This window comes from Athene noctua, chromosome 6 (assembly GCF_965140245.1).
Source record: "Athene noctua chromosome 6, bAthNoc1.hap1.1, whole genome shotgun sequence".
NCBI lineage: Eukaryota > Metazoa > Chordata > Aves > Strigiformes > Strigidae > Athene > Athene noctua.
In genome coordinates this window covers 45,509,439-45,532,634 of record NC_134042.1, presented here as the reverse complement: position 1 = coordinate 45,532,634, position 23,196 = coordinate 45,509,439, and the positions used below count along the sequence as shown (strand labels likewise).

The 23,196-nt window shown below is 43.5% G+C and overlaps 1 protein-coding gene across 3 annotated transcripts in view; it reads right to left on the bottom strand.

Annotated features, from left to right (window-relative positions):
- SYNE2 (spectrin repeat containing nuclear envelope protein 2) overlaps nucleotides 1-23,196 on the bottom strand; it is a 195,187-nt gene that overhangs the window by 18,350 nt on the left and 153,641 nt on the right. For 2 of the 3 annotated variants that reach the window (XM_074908851.1, XM_074908852.1), the window contains exons 96-102: nucleotides 22,640-22,874; nucleotides 21,044-21,238; nucleotides 20,149-20,274; nucleotides 18,000-18,155; nucleotides 14,198-14,356; nucleotides 13,042-13,208; nucleotides 513-675 (exon numbers count right to left, since the gene is read on the bottom strand). In XM_074908851.1, coding sequence (XP_074764952.1) covers nucleotides 513-675; nucleotides 13,042-13,208; nucleotides 14,198-14,356; nucleotides 18,000-18,155; nucleotides 20,149-20,274; nucleotides 21,044-21,238; nucleotides 22,640-22,874 — 1,201 coding nt within the window. Of the gene's footprint in view, nucleotides 1-512; nucleotides 676-13,041; nucleotides 13,209-14,197; nucleotides 14,357-17,999; nucleotides 18,236-20,148; nucleotides 20,275-21,043; nucleotides 21,239-22,639; nucleotides 22,875-23,196 lie in introns of those variants that run through there. The other variant, XR_012633818.1, reaches the window with a different exon arrangement.

The following is a 23,196-nucleotide window of genomic DNA, read 5'->3' as shown; positions in this document are numbered from 1 at the left end:
CACAAGTCCACCCTGCAAAACTCACACCACCTTTCTCTGCCAGGCTTGTTCTGCTGTCTGCAAGGAGGGAAAGAGAACTGAGCTAGTGAGGGCAACACATCATGTCACAGCATTAAATCTGTCACAGCCAGTTTGCAGGAGACTGCATTCATGCCTTGTCAGCCTAAGTCATCCTCGTGGATTTTGCCCACTATCTGTGCCCTGCCTAGCTCTTGTGAAGTCTGCTGTACTTAACTGAGCAAACTATCAGATGTAAAAATGCTTTTGTTTGTATTCTGCATGTTTTCCTTGGGTAGAGGGGGGAAGGGAGAAGTGGGGGTAAGTCAAAACAATACTGAAATTACAGCAAGCAAATAAAAATTTTCCATGTAATGCATCTTGGCAGAAACATGCCGTGAAAAGCAAACAGTTAGAAGGCCTTGCTAAAGAAAAGAAACAGGTGATTTTAAACCAGGACCAATTGTAAGCAGCAGCATTTTAGCTCATTTACTCTGGCTGCTGTTATTTCCCACCTGCTGTTCTGCCAGTCTCTTCTGGATTTCTTGGTCATCACAGATGTCATAAACAACAGGCTTGGAAAGCTCAGACTCAATCCGGGCCAACCAGGTGCGAAGGTTACTCATGTTTTTGTCCAATAGTTGTATAAAAGCAAATGTTTCCTTCAGTTTCTTCACCCTAAGCAAACCAGAAGAACATTTTGTTACAAAGATCTGCAATCAGTGGAAATTATGTTAGCAGAAGGCGATGACAGGCATGGCTTTATGAAGCACTTACTGTCGAACCAAGCTGTTGCCTGTAAATCAGAGCCATATTTTAGTCAAAACCTACCTAAATTGGCTCAGCAGGCCTCTGCTCTACAGCTGCAGGAAGGTCTTGTGTGGATTCTTTAATGAAACTATATGAGCAGAGTGAATTTTTGTAGCCTCATTCATCTGCTACTGAGCTCTTCAGTCAGTTCATGGACATTTGTCTAAGTGGGAGTTTGTACTGTAATATGCCGCAGTTAAACTAAAATGGGTATCTATGGTCTGATTTTCCTGCTGTGAATTATGTTCAATATCTTCTTTGACAACCAACAGGCCTGTCCTAATCAGCAAGGCACCACTCCACCAACAGAGGCAGAATTTGCCCAAACCACAGGTCCAACATCCTGGGCAAACAGATGCTGATGGGAGGAAAAGGCCTGAACAATGGCCACTGTAGAACTTACAGGACCACAATATTAAAAGCTCTTCTAAACAACACACTGAAATGTGCAGAGATGTGCCAGACTCTCCTGGTGGGTGAAAAATGAAAAAAACAATCCTGAAGAGGGAGAATACCCAATGGCTAGAGAGAACTGTGCAGCAGACAAGCAAATGAACCGTCGAGACCATTTGCTTTTGTTACAGCTGTTTGTAGCACAGCTGTCAAACTGCAGACAAACTTTTCATTATTTCCAGCTTTTTCAGCATATTCCCATGTCAAAACCCCTTATCAGCCCCTCGAATTATCCAAGTAGCATGTTTGTACATTTTGGCAAATTTGTCCCCATGAGTTGGAGAAATATCTGTTAAACTACCTCACTGCTCCCAAATCTTTCCTTGAAATTCTCATTTATTTCAATTCCCAAAAAAAATTACTAAAAAGCCCAACACTGGGGTGACACTTCTCTGTCCTGTCTTCAGACTAATATTGGAGCTTGCCATACCGACCTTGGTCGTTAGTGGACAAAACAAAAAAATCTAGATCATGATTTCCATCAGACCTGTCTTAAACATCCAGATCACAAGATGAGATGAACTGTACCAAAAAGAATGTATTTCTCTTCAGAACTGCAATGGTCTACCCTGCTCTACTATAAACATCAACACTGCAGATGCTGAAGTCAGGTGAAATCATTCCCTCCCTGTCCTAGGGAGAACCCACTACTTATACAGCACCACTTCCCTGTGCTGTCCTCCTGGCTGCTGGCATCTCTCTGATGTCTAGTTCTGTCCCTGTGCCTTGGAAAAGATTTTTAGACCTTGCAGGTGATTTTTAAAATGCAAATTTCTCAAGTAAACTCTAAATTACTGCTACATCACTAGCAACTACCTAGATGAGTCTCATTATCTAGGTCAAGTGCCGTGCAAAAAGTTAAAAGTATACGTCCTGAAAAGGCAAAAACATTCCCAATTCATCAGCCACCATCACTGGGAACTGTCACCAGAGAAAGAAAACCAGCAGCTGGGACTGGAAGAGCAGCTTGTACAAGGGGATCCCCACATGGCCCAATATGCAGGAGACTGTTGATGGGTTTGAAATGAACACTAACATTGTGCAGGCTAGGACTGGGTCAGGGTAGGGGGGATGGGATCTCATCTAGTGCAGACAGGGACAGATTACACCAAGACAGAAGTGCCCTGACAGAGTACCTGGATGCTGGCTTCATGCAAAGGATCTGCACCTCCTTGCAAGAGAAATGAGGAGCTTCCTGGCCCACCATCCTGCCTGCTGCCAAACTATCCTAGCAGGTATTAGAGGAGAGGGGTCCAAACTGCCTGCAATAGAGTGGCTTCTGTCATTGCCTGTTGCAGCATGGGACACAATGACAGAAGATATGCAGCTAATCCATAATGAATATGCCACTCTGTAAGCAGCAACAGATCTTATTAGTAACCTTAAGTTAATCAAAGAGGATATGTCTGTCAGCTACACCCTTGATTTAAGATAAAGCACTTGAGGTGTTGGAAATGATCCTGCTGGTTTTGTTCACTCCTATTGGTTACTACGAAGGTACAGAGTAAGGCCAACAAATATGGGGTCTCATATGGATTGGCAGAATGGGAAGCACCTTCCCCTACCTCTTGTCCCAAAGGACCAGGCAGTACTTTTGGTTGTTACAAGGAGAGCGAGAAGAGCTCAGTCCTACACTAGGACTCCTAACAAGTATTTAGCAACTCTGCACTCTCCAAAATGTAAAATTAGTCTTGTCTGGTTGATGCAACCCTGCAAGCCAGCCTGAAGGATTTGGCCCAAGTCCACAGTCCACCTTGTTCCTGCCTTGCACCTACAAAGCCACCAACTGGTGTAAAGCGCAAAGCGCTGCCCCTGCCCCTTAACATTGATGGTCCTTTCCACTGCTGCAGCTGATAGAGGAAGCCAGCAGATGAAGAAAGCATTTACCTGCTCTCACTTTCCTTAACAAGCTCTGTTCTGAGCTCTGCTCCTAAATTCAACCCTGTATACAAAAGGCATCTGGTTCCCAAGCAAACAGCTCTACATAAATCTTCCTGCTCCTGGTTCTGCTTCTGTCAGGTGGCACTCAATGAACAAGTCATACTCTTGTAACTGTACAGCACTTTCCTTTGCTATCATGGGCTGGCAGTAATTTACTCAGGAGACCTGATTCTTCCTCCACCTTATCCCCTGCCTCTGTTCCACCAGTCAATTTGGATCCAGTTGGTTATGATGGTCAGCAGGTCCTGTGACTCCCCAGGGCATGTGGTCCACCAAAGATGAGTGATTTGGGAACCCTTCCCCCTGGTGAGATGGGATGATATAAGCTCTGTGTTGAGCACTGAAAGAAAGAACCACTAGAAGAGCCAGGCCTGAGGAAAAGTCTGAGCCAAACATCTCCGCTGCTGCACTGTTAACTCTGCGTGACTTCAGGCCAGCTGGGAGGAAAGCAAGGCTTGATGGCTGCACTATCCCTAACTGTATCCAGTGGCAATTTATTCTCTGCATATTCTGTGATGTTCCCCACTAGAGCTTTGGAAATGTCTCTCTGGCGACTTGCACACATTGGGACCATCTGATGCCACAGGTGACCTGCTGAGACCACAGCTTACTGTGCTGCTCAGTGGCATCTCTGCTTCCCTGGACTCCCTTCTCTGTCTGTATCCACCTGTTTTCCATCCTGAAGTTGCATTACAGAAAAATTCATGGGTTGCAAGACATCTTTCTTCACTGTGCATATTGGTTAACAGGTGGGTGAATACAGCCAATTAAGTCCAAAACAAAACCAAGGCATGTTAGATGATAAATAAATGTCTTTATGACACATTTCAATAAATTTAAGAAGCAAGTTTTAAAGTCCAAGTGGGTTTTTTTGCACCAGAACCCCCCCTAAGAATATTATTTTTGGCTTAGAAATCACTCTAAAATTCAAGTTACAAGTATTACCATAAATACCGGGTCTTTATCTACTAGTGCTATAGAAGCAACAGTTTTGAAGACAGCATCGCTATGATACTTTGAGCTTGTATTTACTTTCTAGCAATTGCTGTTATCGACACACAATTGTAATTAAGTAATGTAATTTGCTACATATTCTGGATAGAATATGGCATTTGTTAGTCATTTAACAACCGTTAATGCTCTAGGTCATTAATCTCAAACTTGAGCTAAGCAGCCAGAGAAGAATAAAAACCTAACAGAAGTTCACATTAGTAAATGGGAAGGCAGCCGTGTCCAGATGTTCACATTGGCTGATCTGCTCTCGTTGCAGTCAGCAGACACAGAGCCCCTGGTAAAAGGTAGGGTTCTACACTAAAGCAACAGGCAAAACGATGAAAAATTTGAGCATTCCCCTTGAGCACCCTCAACTTGCACAAAAGTCACAGGGAAATGCCATTTCTCTGGCTACGGCTCAAAGAAAAGCCTAAACCAGACTAATTACATCCACAAAAGTCTTACATTTGCAGCAACCCTTCTCAGATGCATTTCTGCACACTGCAAGCATTCTTGCAAATTACCTGCTCTTTGCATGAAAGAAATCTCATGAACTCCTTTGAGATGCATCCTGAAGGGACTATTTATCCAGAAAGACTGGGCTCCTGGGAGCTGGGTGGGGGTGCACAGGGCAAGCCACAAAGCCTGGGGGCAAAAGCTCCCCCCACGTCCAGGTGACCGATCACAGCGAATTAACATCAGTTCAAGTGCAGCAGAGGAAACGAACTCCTCCGTTACCCAGAAGGTGGAAGAGGCTGCCACCACTGTTGATTGAATTTTCCCTTTACAAAGTAATTCTCAAGGTTATTTGGTCGAACAGGCAAAGCTTACTGTTTACTGAATAAAGGCCTACCTATCCACAGTTCACTTCCCAAACAGAACTCACCTGCCACCACTCAGTATGTCCCCAGAAGTAAAAAAAAATAGTAATAATTTTAAAAATCCAAACAATTATCACCACTGATCTAAAAAACCCCAACAAACTCAAACATCTCTTGTATTTTGCAATGGGTTCAGCATAAAAGATGTCCTGATTCAAAACAGTGCTTAGACACATGCATAAAATGCCTGGGAAAAGCCAAACAAAGCCAGTTTCTAAATGTCTTCATTTTTAGACCAAAATAGAAGTGGCAGAAAAAGGACAAAGCTAGTAGATTATAACTAAAAGCTGGCTGCAAAAGTGAACAGAAGGACTAACTGACCTGACTCGAGATTGGATTTGGGTCTTAATACCCTTGATGAAGTTGCCAGCATTAGGTTACAAGAGAAATGCATTAAACTGTTTCAGGCTGAAGCACTAATACACAGAATATTTTGTAGTAACTACTCAGTAGAAGGTACCTCCAGGTTGACTGAAATGTATTCATACAAACACCGAAAATTGCAAAATGCCTGCCAACTGCATTGAATTAGCTGTCAAAATGCTGCAGGAAAAGGCACAGGAAAGCTCAAATAAGGTAATAAGAAACATTCAAATTTTAGTGTCTGAAGGAATGAAAAACATCCTGGTAATATATTCGAAGCTCTCCTTCACAAGCACAAATGATGTTACATACATTTCTTTTTAACCTAAGAGGAGCAGAAATTGCCCTGCCAGCTGATCGGATTGTTTACAACCTGGTAAATGAGATGCACAACCCAGGAAACCTTTGTTCAGTAAGTTGCAGGGCGAGCTTAACCATGTGAGGGACAAAAGACCCGTTTTGAAGAGGTGATGTCGAAGGCAAATTTTAGGCCTTCGTAGAAAACGCAAGGACGTTTCTCTGTACATCGCCCGGCCCTGGCACAATGCGAGGAAGCCCCCGCGTTTGGGGGCTGTGTTAGCACGGGGAGCGGAGCAAACAGCGGGTGCGCCGCAGGACGCTTTTCTCGCGTTACCCTGCCGGTGAGTCCAAAAGGTTCCCCACCGCCTTGGGTGTAAAAGCCCCAAACACGGCTGATTTTAAGCGAGAGGCCCCTGAGCTCTATTTTTCCTGCTAACGCGTCGCATCTCCCACTCATCCACTTGTCCAAGGCGAATTGCGGGAGCCGCTGGCGCAGCGGTGCCCTGCCCCCCTCCACCGCCCAAGGCCGCCCGGTCCCGCTGCGCCAGCGATGCGGGCTCCAGCAAACCCCCCCCCCCCCGACCAAACCCGCAGCCGCTTACCAACATGGCACTTACGGTTCGCAAGAAAAAACCATTCCTCAGCTTGCAAATCCCAAGCTGCGGACCCGCTGTGCAACCACGGCAGGCATGGAAAAGGAAACCCCTCCTCCACAGATGCCCTATTTATTCGCTGCTTTAGCATCCAGCGTGGGGGGGAGGCTCGCCCGTTCTCCTCCCAGACCCCCGGAGCTGGGGAGACACTGTAGCTCTCCCCAGTTTTAACCCCTACGTTTTGGTTGGTATTTTACCTGGCAAACGGCCGCATCCCTCCTCAGAACAAAACCACGAGAGCTTTATTCTGACACAAGAGAATTAGCACGCAAAGAAGCGCACACAGAGCGGCTGCCCGCGGCTGGCGACAAAAAGGTTGCAGGCTGGAGGCTTCGGCATCCAAAAAGGTAGATGCAGTGTTCATTTCTTGTGCAAAAGAGGGATTGGAGCCTCAGACCCATATGATTTGCATCAGCAGAGTCAAATTGAAACGAAACCAAAAAACCGAGAAAACGTACATCCACGCACAGGCACCACGCACACTGATGTACCCTTATTTCCCCCGCTTTCTTCTTTCTCGCCTTTACCATTATATCCCAGGTATTTAAATACAAATTAAATCCCACACACACTAACCTGTCCTTTCTTTAACCTTCCAGTGCAGGCAGAAGGCCTTCAGTGCAAGTAGCCTGTTACGCCAGATGACAAAATAATCCCTAATCTTCATTTATGATATTGTTTGTGGAAAAATACGCTGTCATGATTTCTGTGTTATTACAAGCAGAGATCACGGGGTGGGAAAAAAAGGCGGAAGTCAGAGAACCTTGGATTAAAAGTCACTCCCCACCCAGACAATATTGGGAAAAAAATAAAAAAGTTATGATAATCCCACAAAAAATGTAAAGAATGATTTTGAAATCTAAGTTTTTTTCAGTTTTCAGGTAATCTTCTGCAGACCTGTATTGGCTTGCCAATAGCTCACCTTGAATATATGGCAGGATAAAAAGAGCCTGGGAAGACAACACACACCGAGAGAGGACTTCAGATATTTGCACAGGTAAATTATGGCCAGTTACCTTGACAGTTTAACCTAATTACGGTCCGTGAAGGTTCAAAAATGGTAGGTCTGGGAAAATGGGGAAATAATCCTCCCATCTTGACAGCCAGACATTGGGAATGGTGACAGGGTACAGAAGACAAGGACTCCCCCTGCACCACCAGCTCACCCTGCTCTCGGTACACATTGCATAACCAAAATAAACCCAATCATCCTTCCTGATACGATAATGACTCCTGTCACAGCTTTTGCACTGACGAGAAGCATAATCCCTAAAGGACAGGTAGCCTGGAGAACATGGAAAGAAAGCAGGCACTTCCTGAGTGGTATTTCAACCATTTTTTTTTTTTTTTCTTCCCACCAAAATAAATACAAGAAAAATTTTACAGTGGTACTGCCACAAACCAGTATAATTCTGCTGCACGTGGCTGTTTTGTTTACCAGGGGGCCTCCCTTACCATGCAATACTGACCTGGAGCAATTTAAAAAGACCTTTGAGCTTGGGAGTGCACCCACACTGACTGTGGGCTGCCCAGCCACAGCTGCGACAGGGTAAAACAGCACATCAACATGGGTTTCCTGACGATGTGCCCTGCCAAAGGGTAACCAAACTGTGGCAGAAAATAAATAAGAGAGACCAGGTGAGAGGCAGTATGAGTTCACTCACTCCCCATACCTACCAAGCTGGGGCCTGCTGCTGCCAGAGTGGCCACAGGGAGGAAGGGGAAGCACAGAGCGGTGGCTATCTGGAGCTCCCCAATAAAACCTTTGTGGAGCCCCTGCACAGCACAGCACAAAGTGGGGGTCACTGGAGAGCTTCAACTCTTTCTCATTTTACTGGAACCTGAGCAGTTTCGGCAGTTTGGTGATTTCAGGCAGGCTATGCAAGTAACCAGCTGAAAACACCTTGAATCTCACAAGTGCGATGTGGGAAGGAAGAGGCTGACTTTGGTTGTGGCAGTTTAAGATCCCTGGACCCTGCAATGAGAGCTGGCAGCTTGTGAACCCAGGGAAAAGACCTAGTTGTCAAGGATTCACATTTAATAGAATGAGAAGGCACATTTGGCCTTACTAGCTTCCCTGTGTTTTCACGCTCACATTCATTTGAACCCATTCCTGCTACATACATAAAAAACGTGCCTTTCTCCACAAGGCTGAAAACATGGACCAGACTCACCAAAACATATCACAGTGTGTCCACAGCCAGAGCAGCTGAGAAATGGCCTCTCCCTTCCACAGCTTAGTGGCAGGGGAAAAAGCTGCAGGATGTCCAGAGATACAGAAATGCAATGTTTGTTACTGTAGAGACTGGTTTGCAGAATCAAAACCGATGGAGGCAGACCCAAAACTGCAGGAAGCAGCCCCGGATGAAGCTGGTGGCTTTAATGAAGCCTCAAGCGCAATCCAAAAGCTTTGCACAACCCCAGGCAGCACAGACACCATCCTGTGACATGTGGTGCCCTTCCAGTCTGCCAACAGGCACTATGCAAACAGCAGCACTGAAGGCAAACACCACCCCGCTGGGCTGGGAAGCAAGTGGTGGATGGGCCAGGGAGGGACACTGGGGAACACGGCTGTGCACAACAGCTCCTTGGCAATCCTTGCCAGTTAATGCACGGCCAGGCACTGCCACCCCAGGGCATGCCAGGGATGTAAATCCCACTCCACAGGTTTTTGGCTGTCTACCACCCGTGTGCAGCCTGTGCACTCCTTCCACTCTTTCAGGCCTTCACTTGGGTGCATGCACAAGCACGCAGTGGTTTCTTCTGGCAGAGCGCTGCTACAAGGCTGGTGATGAGAGAACAAAAGTGAGAGATTTTCTGTGTCCATTTTTACAGTCAGCACAATGCTCCCTTTCTGCTTATTAGTATGTTTGTATTCCCCCTCTATCAACAGAGACTTCACCAGGAGAACCTCCCCTAGTAAGAGTATCTTCCGAGCTGAACAGAAATTCAATTGTCTCCTTTCCAGGCATGCTAATGTCTTGATGGTTACTTTATCCCATGAGAATTAACATTTTGAGACTTCCAAACTTGCACCAAGCCACCGTCTGGCTGCAATGCATGTGGCAAAGCTTTTATCACCACACAAGCTGAGCACAGGAATATAAAGAAAGTGTTAAATTCTGCAAGTGCAGCCATATGGCAAATCTGGGCTTGTCACCATGAACTAAGAGAATCACTTCAAGGACTAAATGAAGAGCTCACCTAATTTGCCCACCTGTCCCAGGATGTTTACTGGTTTAAAAATGTGAAATAAACTATCAGGAGGAATGCTCTGTATTGATACATTGGCTCGGGGCTGGTTTGGTTTCATGCTGGTATCACACAGCAACACGCTGCAGTACGGAAAAGATAAAATGTTACTCAGGTTTCAGGGTCAGCCATGGATACATTAGAAACCACAGAACTGAAATTGGCCATAAATCTCAGCTAGACTCCTTTGTGGATACAGATCATAAAGTGCTTGTTTACTAGAAATATTCAGTGCCCAGAATGGAGGACTGGATTTGAACACACAGCTATTCAATGTACATCTTACCCTCCTACTCAGTGCATGGCTATGAAGTTTACTTACTGCCCAAGTCTTGCCCTGCCATAAAGACATGGTGAGATTTGGTTCTTGACCCTATGATGGATGGCCACTGGGGACCAGGGAAGTGGTGCAGTGGGCTGTGTTTCACCCACAAGTATAAATAAAGGCAGAAGCTGGTTATGGGTTTAACAGAAAGTGCTTGAAGTCATAATACTTGTCAAAAAAAAAGCTTCAAGCGGTCACAGATTCAGTACCCAAAAGCTCAGAAAATTTTCACCTCAGTTTACTTGCTGCAGCTATTGATCTGAAAAACTGGAAGTAAATCCACCTCCTTATTTCACAGAGGTGTTGGGAAAACAAGTTCCTACAAGTAGTTTTTTCAGGAGCAAGGTATGATTGCCTCTCTGCCGTGGTCAAAATTAATAATTTCCCTCTAGGCAGCATTTTCCTACCCTATTGCCTCAAACCTTCCAAGGCCCAATAGCAGTCCTAGCCTGAAGCATCTCCTCCATCCCTTTTATCTTCACCAAGAAATGAGGCAGTGCCCAATAAAAAGGGCTTTGCCTGGGTATGCTGCCAGGGCAGCAGCTGTGCAGTGCTGCAGTCTCTCTTCTGCCAGGCAGCAGTGGGTGCACAGCCCCCATACCATGTCCTACAGGCTCCAACCCCCCAGAGCCAACTCATCCCATCCACTGAACAAAACTAGTGATGGCGGATGTTTGAGATAGTGTGAGGATGTCTGGATTGTGAGGAGTTCATGCAACAGGGCCAGCACAAGTTTACCCACAACTCTACTTTCATGTGAACTTTCAACACAGCTTAAATATGATTATTTTTTAAAAGTTTCTGCAAAAACTGAAAAGGAAGGAGACAGTCCATCAGCATGGGGCATCACAACCCACGCTCACAGGTCGCCCATCTCGCCTCCAGCCCAAGGCTCCTTGCTCTGCTCCCTCTCCCATGAAGAGAGAGGCCCACTTTGCAGCACATCTGTGATCAGTAAGTAGAACTGCTGCCTCCTCCCCATTGCCTGAGCTTAAGAGAGGCTACACAAAAGCACAGGAGGAGCCTCCTCTTGACTGCCCCAAAGCATACCTGTGAGTGAGGTGGAAATTTCAGACAACTAGTCTCATTTAATTCCTTCAGAATACAAATTTCAGTGGTAAGCCACCACTATAGCAGCAATCTCAAAACAGAAAGTTGGAAGGTTTCAAACAGGTGGTTATTTATTACTGAGCAGCTGAGAACAGCTGAGCTGTGAGCCAAGCCCAAGCAAGATGGATGAAGTGAGGGAGATGTGCTACATCCATGCTGCAAAATGCTGCAATATACTGAACCTCTGTTAGTATTAAGATCAAGAGGATCAGCAGTGCCCACTGGGCTACCTTGATAACTAACCTTGGATGACTGAAGGAACTGCTTAAAACTGTATTTTGTCAGGTCCTTCCAGTTCACTACCCTGGTTCTGAGCACGAAGTTGGAAATCACAATTAGAAGCTGGCATGTTCCAGGCCTTCTGGGATTCAGAACATAGGAGCAATCATAGAGCATCACACCAACTCCCCATTAGCTGCAATATCCACTTAGATATCCAGTACTGGGGGCTACCTTGATGCTCTAGGCAAATCTGCATTCATGTACCTCAAAGCACCACCATACACTTGTCTGAAGGTAATGATTTAAGACATCCCAGGTAGACAAACAAGTGCTCTGTTGTCACAGACTACTTGAACAAAACTGCAAGATCTCTAATATCCCATCAGTTTTTTAGCATGTTCTCCTAAATATTACTAGAAATGTGCCATGTTTACCTCAGTTTTAAAATAGTGCATTTTAATCTGCATTTTAAAATTGCTGCAATTCAAAATGGACATACAGCAGAACACAAATGATCATAAAAGTGCTTTAAAAGTGGCGTGTTACCATAGGATGAGGACAGAAAAAGTGCTGTTAAAAAAATGAAGCTTTTTTTTCTACACCAGATCAAACACAAAGACACCTTGATGCAACCATTGCAAGACTATCTGCAAAGTGTTAGATCTTCAGAAGGCAGCTTCTGCTTAATCATTCACGGCTCATGTGTCACCATTAATTCAGATATCATTCCTGATTAAGATCCAGCACACTTGGCACTACATTGTCACAGCACAACCACCTGCCTTATCCATCCCAAATGTTAACTGAGCAAGAGAGCTTCTGAGGGCCCAGAGAGGGGGGTTACAGGTGAAACAAAACCTTGTGAGAGAAGTTTAGGCCAATACTAATTTGGTGTTAGCCTTATTCTTTCTGGATTACTAAAAAACTCAGGCAGGCAGTGAGACCAGCCCAGCATCCTCCTCCCAAGCTGTGGTAGGAACTCAGAGATAATAGTGAAATGGGATCGTCTCGGTAAGGCTAATACTAAAATGATCATGATGTTCTTAACTCTGTCAAGTATAATAAAGATGCTTAATCCTTTAAGAAGAGGTCATTTCCTAGACTATGCAGGATTTTGTTTTAATTTCAACCGATAGTGTTTTCCATTTCACCGTCATGCAGAAGATCCTGAATTTAAAAAACAAACTCATGGTATGATCTTCCAGTCGTATTTAGGAAAGAGACTGAGTAAAGAAATAGCACTAATATTAAATGAATTTTCATATGCTTTTGAATGTAAAAAAGGAACATTATAATTATATGAATCTGACTGTCTACAGAGACAGGCCAGAAATCTATTCCCAAAATCTGTGCATTCAGACATTGTGTAAAATAGAGGTTTATATTAAAACAGGAGGCTCTCCTAAAGAGTCCAAACGAACTCTTACCATATTGCCTTAAAATGAAGTTATAATTCAACACATGAACACAGAAATCACTTTGACTCTTTACATAGCTCCCATGATTAAAATTATATTTTATACAAATTCTTACACCATGTCCTCTATTATTAGACAAATTGAGACATTTGGTTTTGTAATACAGCAACAAGTCAGAATGAAAAAGCATTAACTTCAGTTTAATATGACTCTCAACAATACATTTCAACAAAACTGAAAAGTATGTCAGTCTGTTTCTGATAGTTAAGGACACTAGCCTCTGATTTTTACCTCATATAAAACATTGAAAACAATTCTCTTACCGTGCTCCAATGACATCAAAGAGGTGCTGCCAGCGATCATTGATTTTGTTGAGTTTATCATCTATTTCTGCAACTCTGCTCTTGTTGCTAGCCTTGATTAACTGATCACCCATTTGTTTCAAGTGAAGCTTATTTTCACTGAACAGGTTTATTTCTTCCATGCAATCCTGATAAACATAAACAAACGTTGCTTAATTCCTGGGCAAAACAAAACAACAAAACCAAAACAAAACTATCTGTTTCTTTTCCCACATGTGTGATGTGAAGTCAGGTTTGGCTTGATGGCTGAGGTTTCTACATTAGCATGTAATGTAATGTTTCACTTAAAACAAAAAAACCCTCGATGGAAAAGCACTCTCACAATAAAGCCACTATTTAAAAATAAGCAGCTTAAAGACTTTCAAGTGCCAGGAGTAAGTACTCCTTAAGAATAGCAGTTTAAAGTTCTAATTTTGTCTCTGCTTTCCTGATTTTTCAATCAAGCTACCTCAAAAGAACCCAAATTCAAGTCTAGGATGGCTTTATTTTGCTGGTATTCTTACCTAGAGGGGATCTGGGATTCGATATCGAGACCTTTAAACTATGGGGAGGAACACTGCAGCAAAATAATGGTCCTGTTTAAAATCAAGCTAATACAAAAGTATTAGAAAGCACTAACTGCATGGACTAGCAAGGATAAGGGGCAGAATTAGGTTTTATTTTTGGTTGTGGTAACTTCTTGTTTGCCTTGCATAAAACCTACCCCATTCTTCAATCTCTTCTTTGCCCTCTGACTACCAGCTTTGTAACCGCTGACATGGGTGGAGGTGGTGAGAGCAGTGAGATGCTCCCAGGAAACTGCTGATGACCAGCCTAGAATAAGTTCTGAGCGAGTGCTGTATGTGCACGTGTGCCCAACAACCCAGACGCCCCCGACCCCCCCGCAATTCCCATACCTCACACTCCATTGCTTAAATGCAGTCACGTTTTACATTATGCTCCAAGTCTGAACATCACTAAGGTAAGAGCTGAGGCTAGAAAAGCTCATTTTCTCACAAAAGCCTGTATATGCTGGTTTTATATCACGTATCGCTTTTGAGAGGCAAAGAAGAAATGAGCAATGGTGTCTCTATAACGAGCTATCAGACAATTGAAGAAAAGTGGTGCTACTACTTACCTTCTGCAATTTGTCTATCATGTCCTCAATGCTAACATCTGCAGTCTGCAACACTTTGCTTTCCATCTGTACCAGCCAGGAGCACAGCTCCTTATTCTTTTCGTTGAACACAATCCAGGCATTGAGCCTGTCCTCGATCTCCTGCTTACGCAGAGACACCTATGGATAAGCACACACATTAGCTGCTGGCAACATCCTTCTCAGGAAGGAAACCAGCAATTATGAGCCTTCTAATTTCTAGTCTGCATTCGATCATATTTCATTTTGCAGGAGCAGTTATGAAGCATCTCTAGCTTTCTCGTCAAAGCCAGAAAGCAGATTGTTATTACATCTTATTTTGGATAGCAGGGCCAAAAGTTGACTAGCAAACACCAGATTCTCTCCCTCAGAAGAATTAAACTGAGTGACAGCTTTATAAATAATGAGCTTATATAACAATTTAAATATTACTCAGTGAAAACCTGAAAATGCCAAAGAAGGAATATAAAATATATAATTACTACATACTGTTTAGTACGGTCTCATATATAACACAAGAAAAATAACACCTAGGTAAGTTCTCATTTTTCTGCAACTGTAAAAGAAACTTTGCAACTACTGACTGCAATTATTTTATCTCTATAAAAACCTCCCTCTTTTCTTTCCACTTGCTTACCAGTTCTTGGAGGACTTTAAAAAAAAAAAAATCAGCATCAAGAATCTATCCTTTTCTTCAAAAACTATGTTTTTTTTTTCTCAAAATTACATTTGCCAGGCCAGATAAACAAATTGTCTAGACAGAAAAATTAAGGTCTGATGCTGCCTGAACCAGCAAAGCTAGTATCACTGCTCCAGTTATCTCAAAAAGAAGCAGGGTCACTCTTTTACTAGTTAATAGTACTTACTTCTAGTCTAGGGGGTCTTAAATACATATTTGTATTCACTTAACCACTTTCATGGATTCCTGTACTAAGATATATGGCAGAAAGGAAGTAAACAATGGTACAAATTCTACTAAAACAAACCAAGACAAACAACTCCTCACCAATCAACTTTGGGTAAAGACTGAGCATAACATTTTTCTTGTCTTGGATGTGAATGGCCAGTCTAAATATCACCCCATGGCAGGAAACATGCCCTCTTCACGTCTCACATGCACCTTATATAGCATAAGACTCCGCAAAATCCCATTACCGATTCTCCTAATCTCTAACACTATTCTGTACCTCAGAGTGAAGTTTAAGTGTGTAGTGTGGAAGCAAGACCAGCTGCACGTAACACCAGGATCAAAATAGGAGGCACCAAGTGATCTGCCATGAAATTGCTTTAATTGTTTAAATTCTGACTTTTTAAGGAGGGGATGGGAAGGTGAAAGTAATTTCTAAATCTTCCATGCTGATCTAAGCAAAGAGATGAGGCCAAAAGCACTGCCTTGGGACACCGGAAAGCAATTTCCAAACTTCTCAATGGGAGGAAGTTTTCTGGAAACCCCAGGGACTTCAGAAAGTCTCCCTAAGAGGCCTTCTGCTCTGGGATGCTTCCTCTTACCCTCAACTGCAAAAGTATGAAGGGTAAATCCCTCATCCTTCCTCTACCACTTGCAGCATCTCCTCTGTGTGGAGACAACTTGGTCAGTGGAAGAGACTAGCATGTCAGCAAAACCATCATTAAATCCTGAAGTGATCCTGACTCCATTTTTGACTCTGTTTTGCACAGGGTAAGGCAGGGTTTTAAGAGCAGGAAACACCTTTTAGCTGGCTAAGCAATACAGATTGCGGGTAAAACAGGAATGAGCCAAAAAATCCTAGACAAGCTTCTAAGAACATGAACCCGTCATGCCACTGCTTTGAGCACTTCCGCCTCGGACCAGCTGTCCCAGCATCAGCCCCACTTTGCATTTACAGCATGATGCAGGAGCCATCTAAGCATTTCCAAGAGAGGCTAAGAGAATATCAAGGCACAGGCCCAACCTGTACGCTTGCGCTCATTAGGACAGGATACTCGCTGATAGGAATAGTTAAATCTTTGACCTACATGTACCTTGCAAGGGCAGCTATGTAAACGCTAATCCCTTGAGTGCATCTGCTCACTAAGTGTGTTTGTGTCCCTGCCAGTCCGGCACAGGCATCTGGCTGCCCCTCTCCCATGGCCATGACAGCTGCAGCCGCATCTCACTCTTAACAGGCTTTCAGCTCTCTGCATTTATACTGCAGATTTTTCTTCACACAGTACATCTTGACTCCTCTAATTTGTTAGCCAAAACAAAGCTGTCATGCTAGCAGCAGAACTGATAAAGTCTACTTTCCTACCCCCATGTCCAGCACTGAGCATCAGGGCAGGCTCTCCGGAAGCTCATTAAGGCTGTGTAAACATTTTGGTACATCCCTCGGCTGCATTCCTGGATAGATTCCTCCCACTACAGATTTCTGTGTGCCTAACAATCACATTAATGTCACCCCTTTCTTCTCTCTAAGATAGACTAAATGAAACGTTGCTCCTTCAGGAAATGAAAATGGAAATTCTGAATAAAATCTGAACTTGAATTACTACAGCAAATTTCTACTTGGATAGACTGTAGAACGGTACATACAAAAGATAGCTTAATTTCCAGGGCTGTTCACCACAGTTGAAACAGCAGGCATCAGCAGTTCACCAAAAAAGGAAAAAGAACAAAGTTCTCTCATTTATAGGCTTAACTACAGATTTCCATTAGGAAAAAGGTTCAGGCATTTTGATTTAAAAATAATTTCTCAGGAGGGGGAAAGGTGTCTGGAATTATTTTCAGAGTTCAGAAACAATAACAGAGAAAACACTGGTTGCAGATCAACCATCCAATGTAAGGCAAAGATGCTAACTTCTTCCTTGTTGCAATGCAAAAAATAAGCCCAAATAACTATTTCATCACACCAAAGTTTGTGAAATAAGCATAGCTATTCATTACTCTGGCAATATTCCCAAGATTGCTTCACCTTTGCCTGAGTAAGGGTTAGACACGAAATACTACCTCACTTCCATACTACTTTACAAGCTACAAAATAAAAGCTATTGACTTGTGAGTAAAGAGAGGGAAGAGTTTGGCTTGCTGGTATGTAGAGCCATCCAGAGTAATTCAAGACCCCGAAGTATTTTACTTTTTCCAATCCTGTTAATAGGGCAAAGTAAACACACATTCAAACTGCATAATAACCTAATAAATCAAGTTCATGTGACTTTGCTGGTAAATGCTCTACAACAATTTTACATGCAGCACTAAATTAAGCGTAATATAGCAACAAGCCACAAAAGATGCAAATGTTTCACAATATTTTACTGCTACAGAAAAGACAAGTAAGTTTGCAATGTGTTTAAACCCAAGGAGTCACTATTTAAACACATTTAAGTTTTCTTTATAATTTCTCCTGGCATTTTTTTTTTTACATCAGATTGCAAAGACCTCCCCTTTCCTTTGCCTGCTTCATGCCCTCAGGCAATTCCTGTGTTTATCCTTCTACACCCCCCTCCCCGGCACCCCTTTGGCAGCCCAGAACAAAGCCACCTATTTCAGTAAACAGCTGTATTTAAGCTTTGTGCAATTCAGACACTCACTAGTTACAAAGGGTTTGGGGAAAAAAAAAAAAAAAAAAAAAATCACAGCAGTCTGTGTCCAGGAAACAAAGGGCAAACTTCAGCCCGGGTCAGCTGCACCGGGAGAACCCCATCCCCACGCAAGCCTGCAGAAGTGAGCCAACCCCAAGAGAAACCCCGTCCGCTAACCCACTCCCCCTTTTCTGCCAGGCCCTATGACTGTCCCGCTCTAAAACCCCAGGGGAGGTGGAAGACTTACTCGCAAGCAGAGCTCTTCCCACTGCTTGTGCAAATGTTCAACCTGCTCCTTGAGCACCATCATGTCCTCGGTGAGGATGCAGTGAGCCAGCTCCACGTTCATGGCCCGCAGCTCCTTCATGTTGCGGGCCCACTCTGCCAGCGACTGCTCCAGCTCCTGCATGGAAACGCACCCACAACAAGCCTTGGCACTAAGCTCCTCTGGTTTCCAAACCTGCTCGTTAATCCCTGCCTGGCCTGTGGGGGAGGAGAGGAGGGGAATGTGCAGCCGCCTGTGCAGCGCTGCCCGGCGGGGCCGCGCGGGGTGCCCGCGGAGGGGGCTCGGCTGCGGCTCGGGGCCCGGCGAGCCCGGGTCGCCCCGGGCAGGGCTGGGCTGGCCGCGCCGGGGCAGCCGCGGCCTCCCTCGCAGCAGCCCAAAGCGCCCAAACGCTGCCTGAGTCCCCGGAGGAGCAACCCGTGGCTCTAGGACAGCCTTTGGGGTTCCCACAGCCAGGAAGGAACGGGACCACTTCTCCGGGTTTTCTTTTTTATTTTTTTGTTATTATTATTTTGGCCAAGTTGCTCTCCACCTGCATTTCTTCCAATTTCAGGTTATTTATTTAAATGCTAAAAAAATAAAATTGGTTCCCTTCTCTAATGAGTTCAAAGGCACTTCATCAGATTTGTCAGAAACGTGGAGCTTTTAAGCTGCTTATACGCTGAAATACGCTTTCTTCTGCTTTACTCCCCCGAACTCCCCTTTCCCTTTATAACAAGGTTATGCATTTTCCTTATCAGTGTTAAAGCTGTCACCTGAAAGGCAGAGACACGACTGCATGCAGCTGGGAAACAACGCTACACACAAGGCGCTAGGTCCCATTTCGCAATGCAGTTGCTGGGAAGTGTCACTGGCGCATCTAATAAAAAAAGCTCTTACAGAGGATCCCATTTGTCTCATTTTAAAGAGAAAAAAACTGTGTATGTATCAGAAGCGTGCTAGGTCCAAGCCCTGTGAGCATTTTCACAGGTCTTTTCATGCTGCCAGTTCATCTAAATCATAAAAATAATAATCTGATTGGCTTCAACACTGGAATTAAAAAAACAAACAAAACCTAGACTAAAATTTACCTGAGCTCACAACAAATTACCCCTATAAATGTGAACACATGCATTTATATTTCTTAACAAGGATCAAATCCCTGCATTAATGGAGCTAATGATGGAACTATGCTGGCCTCATATAAAGTGCAGGCCTGAGAAAAACAGCTTTATTCCGTTGAAGAGCGAAATGCAGGGAGAGAAAAGGAGGTCCCTTTTCCCTCATGCCATTTCGATCCTTTATTTTCTTTTACTGTGACACCCAAGAGCAGCAACTGCACTGGCACTGTCTGACCCTGATGCCTCTGTGAATTTCTCTTACTGGAGTAAGAGGCAGAGCTGTGTGCTGCCATCTCACAAATAATTCAGGGATACAGCAAGACTGCTGCCGTGGGAAAAGCAGCCAGCACTCACAAAGAGGATTTCAGACCGCTGATAATGAGTTCAAAGCCTTGGCTTGTTAATAAGCTTATTTATTCCCACTACATAGGTCAACAATTCACTTCATAAAAGGATGATGAAAGACTGACCAGTCCAGACAAAATGTCTCCTATCCTTTGGAAATGCTTTCCTTGCCATTTAATTTTCATGGTGCATTATGGGCTGCAAGGGCTTTTGCCACTCCCTTACTCTTCATTTTCCTTCTCTTTAATTATTCTCAGATCCTGCAGGTACACATGATGTTTTTTTTGACTTACAAGGTCTCCTGCCTGAGGAACTTGCTGTCCAAAATGGATTGCAAAATAAAAAGGGAGATTTAGCCATTAGGATAGCAGCCAATTGAACTGAGACCAGGGAGGTTTTTTTCCCTTTTGTTTGAGGAACTGCTTATTTTATAAATTCAGACTGTGGAAAGGGAGCAGAAGCAGGAAAAAAAAAAAAAAAAAAATCCAACTACTACTCTTGTAATCTTCTTGGTCAGCTGGATTTGGCAGATTGTCAGCAATCAGGATGGTATAAAGGAGACAAATTCAGTGTCACTGAAGAGCAACTAAGAGGAAAAAGTAATTTTACAGGGATCAGGTGTTGTGCAAAGACTACATCTATTTAAATACAATATGGCTGTTCCATACCTTAATGTGTTCCTTGGCTTTGTAGAGCTCTTCATGTTCAACTGGAAGTGGATCTTTTACCTTCTCCTTCAGTTCTCGCAGTGTGCTTTCTAATTCTTTGGTCTGCTTTTCACAGCAGTCCCAACTCTGCTCAGGGAGACCCAAGGAAGTTATAAAAAGATACTTTATCATGATGTATTGTACCATATGGATATGTTACAAAATAGCCTCTTCAACCCACTGAAATTAATAATCATGCGCTCTGCTTATTTGGATTTGCTTTTTAAGACACTGTACCACCCACAAGAATTTGCATAGATTTACAGAACAACTTGCACCCTCTCTTGTATTTACGGTTTGTCTTACAGAGCATTTCTGCTAATTTTGTCTTCTCCAACCTGAGAGGCTTTTAGCATAGTTTTTGGATTGCGGATTGTATCCATGACAGTATTCAATTTTAAGACACACCTATGTGCTGTCCAGCCATGAAAGCAAATTTATTGCTCTAAGGAAATAAATATAACCTACCCTTTTGTTCAGAGGTGCAACAACAGGAGGAGTAACAAGTCATGCTACTCCCTCTAAGCTAAATTTTAGCTCAGGCTTCACAGCCTGAACCAGGACAGAGCTCCAGGCCACAGGGAGCATGAGAACAGAGCGGGAACACCCATTCTAGCAACAAATGGATGCCAACCCCCTTCTCCTTTGGAGAATCAGGGGACCGCAGTTTTAGCTTCTCACAAGCACTGATGGCACGTGACAGGCACTTCCCTCAGAGCCCCTCTGCGGTGAGCAGTAGCTCAACATTTGCCTTGTTGCTACAGTGCCCAGCCGTGGCAACAGTGGGGCAGGGAAGATCTTGAGGCCCAATGCCAGAGAAGCAGGTGCTGCTCCTCCCTGGGGAGGGCATATCTACCTGTAGGGTGCTGTTGAGCTGCATCTTCTTCTTCTCCAGCTGGACCTGTGTGTCCCCCCAACTCTGCTGCAACTGGCTGAGCTCCTCCTGGAGAACAGCGCTGGTCTCGGGATCAGAGACGCTGCGCAACTTCTCCCCAACATCGATGATTAAGGAGTACATCGCTTGCCACCTCTGAAGAATCACTGTCTTACTCTTTAAAACAAAACAAAACAAAAAAAAAAAATCAAGTTTCTTAGCTTTCTTAGCAAGCTTTAGATGCGCATTCCTGGCATTTCACTTGGAAAGAAGTGAAGACTCATAAAGCGAGTTTCAAGGCACTAGTTTGTTCATGTTCACAAAAGAGTAATAATAGATCCTCTGCTATTTGCTTTTTTAATTTCAGAAAAATCAGATTCTTTCTGATGTTCTGATCTATAAAACTCTACAATAGTTTTTCACAGACTGAATCTGTAGGGTGAAAGTGCGGCAGTTACAAAAAGATGGAAATTCAGTTGTCTGAGTTAGAATGAAAAACCAGTTTAAGTTCTGTTAGCACCTCTAGCATCAACAACTAAGACAAATTTTTCAGTGATAACAGCTCCGTTAATCATGACATACTCCAAGTGAAGTAAGCCATCAATAACAATTTGCCTACAACACAAATTTCTCTAGAACACAAGCAAATACAATTGGTGTTTCTTTCTGTAAAACAACAGCAGAAGAGAAGAGCAATTTGGAGTAGGAGGGAGAAGACTTTCTGGCTTTTCTCACTAAGAAAAAGCATGAGTGCTAACTTGTAAAATCTAGTGAAAATCATCTTTACACAGCAGGTAAAAATAAAGATGAAAGAAACAGGGCAAGTGCCAAATGAAATACTGGTAATGTGTTAATCTTCGACCATACAAATGGCATTTAATAATGTATTTTTGAAAGGTTTTAGATTGCCTTAAGCAACCATGAAGTTCACTGCTCGTTTTTACTTTCTTATAAAACAAAGAGGTGCATAATTATTAAATGGAAAACCAAGATATCCCAAATTAACAAAGGAAAATATTTTTTTCCACTGCATGTGAAATGCAGAACTCACAGCCGTGAAGAACTGCTGCCCAGGTCTGTGCATCTTGGAGTGGTGGCTCCAAGGACAGACCCCCTCGCAAGTGCTTTATCTTCTGCTCCTGGCACCTCCTGCCCATCGCTGCCCACACAGGACCCATATGGCCTGTCTTGCCACATATGTTCCTGCTTCCTTCAGGCAAACTGCAAGGCCTGCATTCAGCAGCCGTGTCAGTAAGATGCACACAGACCTAAAGGGTACCTCCTGACCAGGGTTCCTGCCAAATCTCCCTGGCACCCTGCATTTCTGTGTTCATATCAGTAATATTTTTAAAGTGTACAAAGCTACTAAATGACATTATTGACCAGGAAGTTTCCTAGTATAATGAGCCTTTCACAATGTCACCGTTTTCTCATTTATGTTCAGCTTTAAGAAAAAGTGTCAGCAATTGGTTTTCCCAAGCATGTGATTTTAAAGCTTTTAACCTTATTGGACAGAATTTGTTTCAGTCTGAGAAAAAAAGCACAGATTTTAATTTATGAGAAATAAATACACAGTACCTTGAAATCATGAATTAGATTTCTAAGCTGGTAAATGCTATAGCAGTCCTGGCTCTTCACAGCTATGAGGAAGCTGTTCATATCAGCAAGAAATCTGCTGAGACTCCGCAGGGAACTCCTGAAGAGCTGCCATTGGCTCACAAGTCCATCGATATCTTTCTTCCTCTGCTGAACCATCCGGATAACATTCTGCCACTGCTCTTTCAGCAGTGTGAGCTTGGAAATAAACTCTGTTCTGAAAATGGCAAGTGTTGGGTGTTAATATATTTAGAACTCAAGGCTCCATTTTACAATAATTGTGATAGGTTTCCATTTGTGACATTGTATACCAATTACAATACCCAACTATGCAAAAAGCTCTATGCAGCCCTAAGCTCAGCCCTGCTCTCTGTATTCCATCTGTTAAGCAGTCCAAAAAAGCTTTTATGTGATACGAGAATTGGTAATGCAAGTCATTGTTGCTATTGTGATATGGCATCATATAGTACAGCAATCACAGAAAGAATATGCACTAAACACTTCTCTGAAGAACAAGGAGGACTAAGGTCAATGCAAGT